Source organism: Sorex araneus, chromosome 2 (assembly GCF_027595985.1).
Source record: "Sorex araneus isolate mSorAra2 chromosome 2, mSorAra2.pri, whole genome shotgun sequence".
Lineage (NCBI taxonomy): Eukaryota > Metazoa > Chordata > Mammalia > Eulipotyphla > Soricidae > Sorex > Sorex araneus.
Window position 1 is genome coordinate 369093053 of NC_073303.1, and position 9442 is coordinate 369102494.

The window sequence follows — 9442 nt, forward strand, 5'->3', positions numbered from 1 at the left end:
AACCGGCTCAGCGGCTCCTCGGGCCTCTGAGGGCCAAGAGGTCCAGGCCTGCCCTGGCAGCCGCTGCCCCCAGCCTGCCCCCGGCCAGCGCCTGCGGTGGAAAGGTGTCTCGGGCGCCCTCCGTCCTGCCGCCGCTTCGACTCCGCTCCCCCCGGTGCCAGCTGCCCCTCCCCTCGGGCTGGGTTTGGCCCCCAGAAGCCTCCCTTCACCTGCAGACCCTGACCACGGCCACCGCTCAGCCACGGCCAGCACGGGCCATTCCATGGCCACACCACTGCCTCCTCCTCTCCCTCCTCCCTCCCCCTCCTCCCTCCCTCCTCCTCCTCCTCTCCCTCACTTGCCTCTTCCTTCTACTCCTTTCGTCTTCCCCCCTTCTATCACCCCTCCCTCCTCCTTCTCTTCCTCCTCCTCTTCCTTCTCCTCCTCCTCCTCTTCCTCCTCCTCCTCTTCTTCCTTCTCCTCCTCCTCCCCCCTCACCCTCCTCTTCCTTCTACTCCTTTCATCTTCCCCCTCTTCCCATCCCCCTCCCTCCTCCTCCCCTTCTTCCTCCTCCTCCCCTTCTTCCTCCTCCTCCTCCCCCTCCCCCTCCCCCTCCTCCCCTGACCCTCCGGGACCGCCTGAGGCAGCTGTGTCCCAGCAGGCTGAGCCGTCCAAGTTCCTGGGCGCACTCAGGCCTCCCCCACGGGCCCGGGCCCCGGGGAGCAGGAGGCCGAGCAGTCTGCTTCCGTCCGACCTGGACGTCCTGACCAGAAGCGGAGGGGACAGCAGTGCCCGTGAGCTGCCCTGAGGCTGGTGCGCGTGGGCCGAGGCCAGTCCCCGGGCACTCCTAGGGCCCTGGAGGACACGGAAGAGCAGGGGGGGACCCCGTTTCCCTGCCATGCTCCAGATTCTGCCCGTCCCGAAATGCCAGTTCCTCGCCGTCCACTTCCCTCCTCAGAGGGCAGCTCCCGGTCATCCCGCCCCACTGCCACCTGTCTCTGCCCCCAGCAATGCTCCGTGCCTGTGGGAAAGCCATCTGCTAACCCGGGGGTCATTCTCAGCCCAGTCTGGGGGGGCCACACCCTGCAGTGCTGGGTGCCTCAGCGTGAGCTTCAGGCAAAGCACCGCCCGCTCCGGGCTCCCCTCTCCTCAGCGCAGTCCTGGAAGCACAGCAGCAGCGCTGGACTCCATAGATTCAAAGTGGCCATAAGAGGCTGACGCTCACGTGTGCTAACAGGCGATGTATCACTTGAGTCTGCGAAGAATACATTGTCTCCAGACCTGGGTAGTCCAGCCAGCTGGCCCCGCCCCTTTCCAGGGGTGGGGAGGCTGCTCAGGCTGAGAAGGTTCACTGGGAGGTGGAAGCTGATGTCATGCCCACACTTCTCCTCCCGGCACCACATACCCAGTTTCTTTCCCGTGCCGAGGGCAGAGCTGGCCTTTCCATAAAAAGGAAGCCCACGAGAGGCAGCCGGGTTAAATAGATACATTATTATTCCAGAAGAATCCAGTGGCGCCTGGGGAGTTTGAGTGCATTTATGTGTATTTTTAGTTCCGTCCCTTGCAAGAAAATCTACATGACAATTGGGTGGCAGTATTTGCTCTGGCTCCTGTGATTTAATAGTCACACTTCATGCATTTTAAACAACATAATTGGCTTTTGAGCAGAAAAAGCGCATCACCTTGCTTTAACAATGTCACTGTGTTGAGAGGGTTGATTTCTGACGGGGACGCTTGTTCTCGCAGCGTGGGGACTGAGACAGCGAGGGGTGGCTGGGGCTTAGCAGAACAGAAGCCTCGCTAATCCGATGCAGTGCTCCTGTGGACTTCAACAGGCGGGGTTTTGTGGAGTTATGTTATATCTGTGTTTTTTGCTTTGTTTTGTTTGGGGGCCACAGCCGGCAGTGCTCAGGGGTCGCTCCTGGCAGGCTCAGAGGACCATAGGGTGTGCCGGGGATGGACCCCGGGTAGGCTGCAGCCAAGGGAGATGCCTTGCTGTGTCATCTGCAGGACAGTATCACTCGTGATCTTGCTGTCCTGTCACTTGCTGTCCTGTCTGCTGTACTATCATCTTTTAGGTTTTTTTTTTCTTTTTTGGTTATTTTGAGGCTATACTTGATGCTCAGAGGCTGCATCTGACTGTGCTCTGGTGACCGCATGCCATGCACGCATTTGAACCATGGCAGCCACATGCCAGCAAGCGTCTTAACCTTTGTGCCATCTCTCTGGCCCTTAAATGGTACTTTTATACAACTCCCAAGTTACCTGCACTGCACTGTAGCACTGTGGCCCCGAGTGGGCACCAGTAATGTCTCCATTGTGAGACTTGTTACTGTTTTTGGCATATGGAATACGCCACGGGGAGCTTGCCAGGCTCTGCCATGAGGGTGGGATACTCTTGGTAGCTTGCCGGGCTCTCTGAGAGGCACGGAGGAATTGAACCCAGGTTGACCACATGCAAGGCAAACGCCCTACCTGCTGTGCTTCCACTCCAGCCTCAAGTTACCTGAACCTTTTAAAATTAAGTCACAATAGTTAAGTCAGATTAAATATCAATATTAACCCAACTGACCCCCCACACCCATTTTATTTTTCTTTTTGGGTCACACCGAGCGATGCTCAGGGATTACTCCTGGTTCTGCACTCAGAAATAACGCCTGGCGGTGCTCAGGAGACCATATGGGATGCTGGGATTTGAACTCGAGTCAGTCGCATGCAAGGCAAACGCCCTGCCCTCTGTGCTATCTCTCCAGTGCCCCCCACCCTTTTTTGGTGTTTGAGACCTCAGATTTTCAAATTGAATCTTGGGGGCCCTCCCATCGCACTTAGCCTCTCATTGTGTTTTAGACATTGCTTTCTGCTCGGAGAAGAGCGAGAAGGTTCCCCCGCCAGTAGGGCAGTGGGTCTGCCTCCCCGTAAGCCCTCACAACTCCCAGGGCCACGGGGCGAGTCAGCACGCACCCCCCCCCATTGCCAAGCCCTGGGCAATGCTTCCCTCTAGTCCTGGGGGTGCTGCCGTCATACTGTGCCAGGCCCACAGGCCCAGAAGGTCCCACCCTGCTAGGACAGCAGCACCGTGAACCGCGGTGGTCTGTGGGCACCGTCTCCTGCCAGGCTCCTGGGGGAGGGAGTCTTCGCCATCTCTGAGACCTGGGTGCGGGAAGCCCTTGCTCCCGAGCCCCAGCCCCACCTCTGCCAGGTGAAACTAAAGCGCACGGCAGGGCGTGGCCCTAAGGGAGGGCCGAGTCCACTCTGCTGTGAGGGAGCCGGGTCCCCTAAGGGCGGAGCATTCTGGCGCCCCTGGCTCTGTGTGGGAGTCAGCCAGGGGCTTGAAGCCACTGCAGAGACCGCGGCAGCCGTGCTGCAGGCCCGAAGCCCAGGCTCAACCCCCCTCCCCCCCGGCCCAGCTCCGGCAGGCTGGCCTGCAGAGGCACTCAGAGCCCTTCTCTTCGGAGAGAGACAAAGCACTTTGTCCGACTGGAGCCCCAGAGAGTTGTGCTCAGGGCTGACACCTGGCTCAGTGCTCAGGAGACCAAACCTGGGTCAGTGGCCTGCTGCTGGGCCAGCGCCCTCACCCTCGGCTGTCTCTCCCTGGAAAGCTCATTGCGAGGAGCGACCGGCTCTGACGCAAGGCCAGGCCGGGCTGGAGGCGTGGGACCGGCTGGGGGCATTCCCCACTCCTGGGCCCCCAGCGTGGAACAGAGCTGCCCGGCGGGACATGCGAGCGTGGAGGTTGCGTGTGGAATGACCCAGGCGCCCGTCCTGGCCAGAGACAGAGCACTGGGGCCATTCTCTGGGGAAACACAGGCAGGCTAGAGTCCAGGAGGAAGGCGCCCTTTAAGACATGCGGGATCCTTCAGTTGGGGAGAAAGGCTGGCACATCCCCACAGTGCTCAGGGGGACCCCCTCCCCCAGCCTTGGGAGCTTCCTCAGGAGTCAGGTCCTGGGAGGAGAGACAGCATCCGCACCCCTCGGACTTCCCGGACTTCCCGTTGCTGTTGCCAAGGCATCCTCTCGGGAGAGAAGGGGGAGTTCGGGCCACACCCAGCGGTGCCCACAGCTTGGTCCTGGCAGAGCTTGGGGCCCCTACGTGGGGCCAAGGGTTGACCCCAGGGTTGGCTGTGTGAAAGGCAAGCACCTTACTCCTGTTTAGCCCTCTCCCAAGCATTTAATTTTTCTTAATTTTAAAGTTGTCCACAATATTTTTTTAGTTTTTCTTACTAATTTTTTAATTTTTAAAAAAATTTTAATGACTCGGGGCTGCAGTGATAGCACAGTGGGTAGGGCGTTTGCCTTGCACGCGGCCGACCCCGGTTCGATTCCCAGCATCCCATATGGTCCCCTGAGCACTGCCAGGGGTAATTCCTGAGTGCAGAGCCAGGAATAACCCCTGTGCATCGCCAGGTGTGACCCCCCCCAAAATTTTTTTTAATGACCTACCATGAGGTACAGTTACAGACTTACAAACTTTCGTGCTTATGTTTCAGTCATACTATGATCGAGTACCCACCCCTCCACCAGTGCCCATTCTCCACCACCAGTATCCCTCCCCCCACCCCCACCCCCCACCCCGCCTCTGTGGCAGGCACATTCCCTTTTACTCTCTCTCTCCTTTAGGGTGTTGTGGTTTACAATGCAGCTATTACGTGGCCATCATGTTCAGTCTGTAGTCTACTGCATCTCCCATCCTGAGTGTGCCCTTCACACATCCTTTACTTAGTGGTCCCTTTTCTATCTGAGCTGCCTTTTCCCCCAGCATGTGAGTCTGGCTTCCAAGCTATAAAGCAATCCTCATGGTCCTTATCTCTACCATCCTTGGGTGTTAGTTTTCCATTCTGTTACTTTATATTCCACAAATGAGTGCAGTCCTTCTATGTCTGTCCCTCTCTTTCTCTGACTCATTTCACTAAGCATGATACTCTCCATGTTGATCCACTTATATGCAAATTTCATGACTTCATTTATTCTAACAGATGCATAGTATTCCATTGTGTAGATGTACCGAAGTTTCTTTAACCAGTCATCTGTTCTCGGGCACTCGGTTTTTTTTTCCAGATTCTGACTATTGTAAACAGTGCAGCAATGAACATATAAGTGCAGATGTCATTTCTACTATACTTTTTGAATCTCCAGGATATATTCCAGAATTGCTGGGCTGGAGTGATAACACAGCAGGCAGGGCATTTGCCTTGCACGTGGCCAACCCGAGTTCGATTCCTCCGCCCCTCTCAGAGAGCCCAGCAAGCTACTGAGAGTATCTCGCCTGCACTGCAGAGCCTGGCAAGCTCCCTGTATTCGATATGCCAAAAACAGTAACAACAAATCTCACAATGGAGACGTTACTGGTGCCCGCTCCAGCAAATCAATGAGCAATAGGAAGTGGTATTGCTGGGTCAAATGGGAACTCTATTTCTAATTTTTTGAGAAACGTCCATACTGTTTTCCAAAAGGGCTGAACCAGTCAGCATTCCCACCAGCAGTGAAAAAGAATCCCTTTCTCCCCACATCCACGCCAACACCAGTTGCTTTTGTTCTTTTGGCTGTGGGCCAGTCTCTGTGGTGTGAGGTGATATCTCATTGTTGATTTGATCTGCATCTCCCTGATGATTAGTGCTGAAGAGCATTTTTTCATGTGCCTTTTGGACATTCGGGTTTCTTCTTTGAGAACTTCTTTCTGTTCATTCCATTGCCCCATTTTCTGATGGGGTTGGAATGTTCTTTTCTTGTGGAGTTCAACCAATGCCTTGTATATCCTTGATATCACCCCTTTATCAGATGGGTATTGGGTGAATATCCTTTCCCATTCTGTAGATTGTCTTCGTATTCTGGTCACTGTTTCTTTTGAGGCACAGGAGCTCCTTAGTTTAAGATAGTCCCATTTGTTTATCTGTTTCCACTTGCATGGTCAGTGGCATGTCATCTTTGTTCACAATGATTTATTACATTCAATATTCCAACACCAATACCACCACCATTACACCTTCCCACCACCATTATTTTGAATTTTCCCAACAATCACCCACACCTACCCCAATAGCAGACCTAAATAATTTATTTTGTATTGCTTGTTACGAATATTCTGCTAAAAGTGATCAAAAGAGATTTCCTTAGAAGAATGCGTGTGAAAATTGCTGTATCTCACCCTGGGGCCTCTAAGCCCTTGTATAAGAGATTGCTAACATGTTGCTACAGTTGAGCCTAGTGTGCTAATATATATACATATATTTTTTCCCCTTTGGTCGAGATCGGTTGCCTTCTTTGCACTCCGCCCAGTGTGGTGTGCTACTCCTGATACATCTGTGGTGTACAGCATGAGATGTCTCTCCAGGAATTCTAAAATTTTGAATAGGGTGATACAGCTGGAGTTAATTTTTTACCTGGATGCTGCCCCCGTCTCCCAAGCAATTAAACTCCTGACCCATGTGCCCTTTCTTGGGTGCTCATGCACTCATGCTCAGTCATCAGGATGTTATTGGTGCTGTTCGGTGTGTGGAGACCCCGGCCGGCCAGTACAACTGAAGAGGCACTTTAAGAAATGGCTCCATCCTCGGCACACGCATGGTCCCCTTGAGCACCTTCAGGAGTGACCCCTGAGCACAGTCAGGAGTAAGCTTCGAGCACTGCAGGGTGTGGCATTCCCTGCCCCCCAACCCCCCCCCAAAAAAGAGCAGGGCTCTAAAAATATCCTCGGCTGCCACTTCCCCTTCTGTGAGAGGAGCAGCCCTTACTCTCCACCCCCTTTACATTGGCTGGCTGTAAATAAGGTGTGGCAATTACTTCCGGGTCAGGGTCGGTGCTGGGGGCAATTCAGAGAGTTACGGCCACTTTGGTCTTTGTTTGAGGGGGTTTCGGAGGAAGAGGCGGGGCGAGGAGGATGACTGAGACAAGGGTCGGGGTTCTCGGTCACAGTCCCTGGGGCTGGTGCCTGTGGCCGCGCTGGCCTGGTTAGTCTGGGGAGAGGGAGAGGGGAAGGCTCCTGGCTCGCTGCGCGTCAGGCTGGAAAACTGGAGCTTGCTGAGCAGCTGCTGGCGGGTGGGCTGGGGGGTGTCTCAGAGCTCAGCCCGAGTGCTCAGGGCGGCTCTGGCTCTGTGCTCAGGGGTGACTCCTGGCTGGGATCTGAGGCCGTGGCCAGTCCAGGAATCAGACCAGGTTCATGGCTTGCAAGGCAGGGAAGACCACCCTGTACGTATACACACGTGTGGGGCCTAGAAGTAAGTGCAGGGTTGGGGGGCCACATCCCATCCCCCAGGCTCCTCCCACCGTGCTCCAGAGGGGAGCACTAACCCCTGCGCTATCTACGGGCCCTGGGGCCACACCCAGCCGTGCTCAGGGCTTACTCCTGACTGTGCTCACGGTTCACTGCTGAAGGGGCTGGGGCAGGCATGGGCAGTGCCGGGGGTTCCCACACGGGCCTCCCCCCTGCACCATCTCCCGGGCCAGGCTGTGGGGTTTGGAGCTGAAAGCTGCCATGACCGGATGGGACTCTGGCCCCATCCCGATGATGTCCCGCTCACGCCTGTCATCCACGAAGGGCCAGCCTCGCCACATCTGCTCCGCCCGTGTCTCTTCTGAATCTTTTATCCAGGAATCGGGTTTTTAAAAATCAAGGAACTTGACAAATATCCACTGGATCCAGAGTCGTGTGCTGGGGAGGAGGGGGGATCGTACCCATCCTCCCAACATTTGCCCTCAGCCCTAGCCCATCCCCCAGCCTCCCCCCCCCCCGTGTCCCCAACCCTTGCCCATCCCCCCAGCCCTCTCCCCGACTCCCAACCCTCGCCCCATCCCCCAGCCTTTGCGCCCTTTGCTATTCTACTCCGTAACCTGGTTTACGCACGTGGTACCGGGGCTGCAGGGTGGGGGTGCTCTTCAGTCTAAGCAGAGGGGCGCCCGACCCGGACGGCAGCGGAGCCCTTTGTGGCTGCCCTCGTCCCCTCTTCGGTGGGCGCGGGGGCGGCGGCGGGGACCCCCCCCCCCAATCCCGCGGCGCTGCCTCACCTGCCCGTGCTCTCTCCCTCGCCCCCTGCAGGCAACGTGACCGGCAACAGTAACTCCACGTTCATCTCCAGCGGGCAGGTGATGAATTTCAAGGGCGACATCATCGTGGTGTACGTGAGCCAGAGCTCGCAGGAGGGCGCGGCGGGCGCGGCGGGGGAGCCCCCCGGGCACCCGGTGCAGGAGGAGAGCCCGCCCTGCTGCGCCTCCTTCGCCGGCCTGGGCCCGCGCCTGCCCGACCCGCGGCAGGAGAGCGGCGCCCACGGCCCGCCGGCCGCCGCCGAGCTGGACAAGGCCTCCCGGCCGGTGCAGGAGCAGGGCCCGGCCGCGGGGCCGCCGGACGCTCGCCCGCCTGGCCGCTCCCGGGACGCCCCTGGACCTGCGTAACGGGCCGCGTGCACCGCGGCGGGGCGGGAGCGCGGCCGGCCCCTAGCGGTACCCCCGTGTCGGAACTTCCATCCACCGGTTCTGGGTGGAATCAGACTTCTCTGCTTCGGACTTTCGGGCCACACCTGGCGATGCTCAGGGTTACTCCCGCTCTGCACTCAGGAATCACTGCCCGCAGGCTCAGGGGACCACCTGGGTGGGCTGCGTGCAAGGCAAGCGCCCCACCCGCTGTACTATCACTCCAGCCCCATAGAGACCAGCTGCCAGCCAATGACACAGGCACTCCTTGCTGTCCTGGCGGCTCCACGATTTTCCCGCCTCACCTTTTAATCCGTCTGCTCTCCCCTCCCTTCTCCCTTCAGGGTAGCTCACCTCTCCGACACGTCTTTCTTAATGATGGCACGCCTCTGCATGTATCTGTTATTTGTTTTTCACATCAGGGATGTGTCTTTGATACTTCTCCACACACCACACTTTTTTTTTCTTCTTCTTCTTTTTGGCTTTTGGGTCACACCCAGCAGTGCTCAGGGGTTGCTCCTGGCTCTGCACTCAGGGATCACTCTTGAGGGTCTCAGGAAGAACAGATGGGATGCTGGGGACTGAACCCAGGTCGGCTGCACACAAGACAAGGGCCCGGCCCGCTGTCCCTGACAAGGCAAGTGCCCTACCCACTTTTATGATAGTTCAAGGATTTTCTTGAATATTCTCTCTGAAGGGTGAAGTCTTTATGTAAATTCTTCTTTTTTTTTTTTTTTGGTCACACCTGGGGATGCACAGGGGTTACTCCTGGCTTTGCACTCAGGAATTACTCCTGGCGGTGCTCAGGGGACCACATGGGATGCTGGGAATCGAACCCTGGTTGGCTGCGTGCAAGGCAAACGCCCTACCCGCTGTGCTATCGCTCCAGCCCCCCTTTATGTAAATTCTTTTGAAGAAAGTGCCTGTGATTTGCTGATGGCTTTGAGGGGGGCGGGAAGGGTGTATCTATACCAAGCACTTTTGGAAAAGGGCTAGAAATGTGAAATCTGAGGTGGAGATTCAGGGAACAGGTGGAGGGATAATAAAGTTTCTGTTCCTGTGT

At 56.7% G+C, this 9442-nt stretch overlaps 1 protein-coding gene across 1 annotated transcript in view; it reads left to right on the plus strand.

The window, feature by feature from the left end:
* Positions 1 to 8970, plus strand: part of TNFRSF11A (TNF receptor superfamily member 11a) — a 53607-nt gene extending 44637 nt beyond the window's left edge. Inside the window, exon 10 of the mRNA XM_055125697.1 lies at positions 8009 to 8970. Within this exon, the coding sequence (XP_054981672.1) occupies positions 8009 to 8361 (353 nt within the window). The 3' untranslated portion in view covers positions 8362 to 8970. The remainder of the gene's footprint in view (positions 1 to 8008) is intronic.
* The last annotated feature ends 472 nt before the right edge of the window (positions 8971 to 9442 follow it).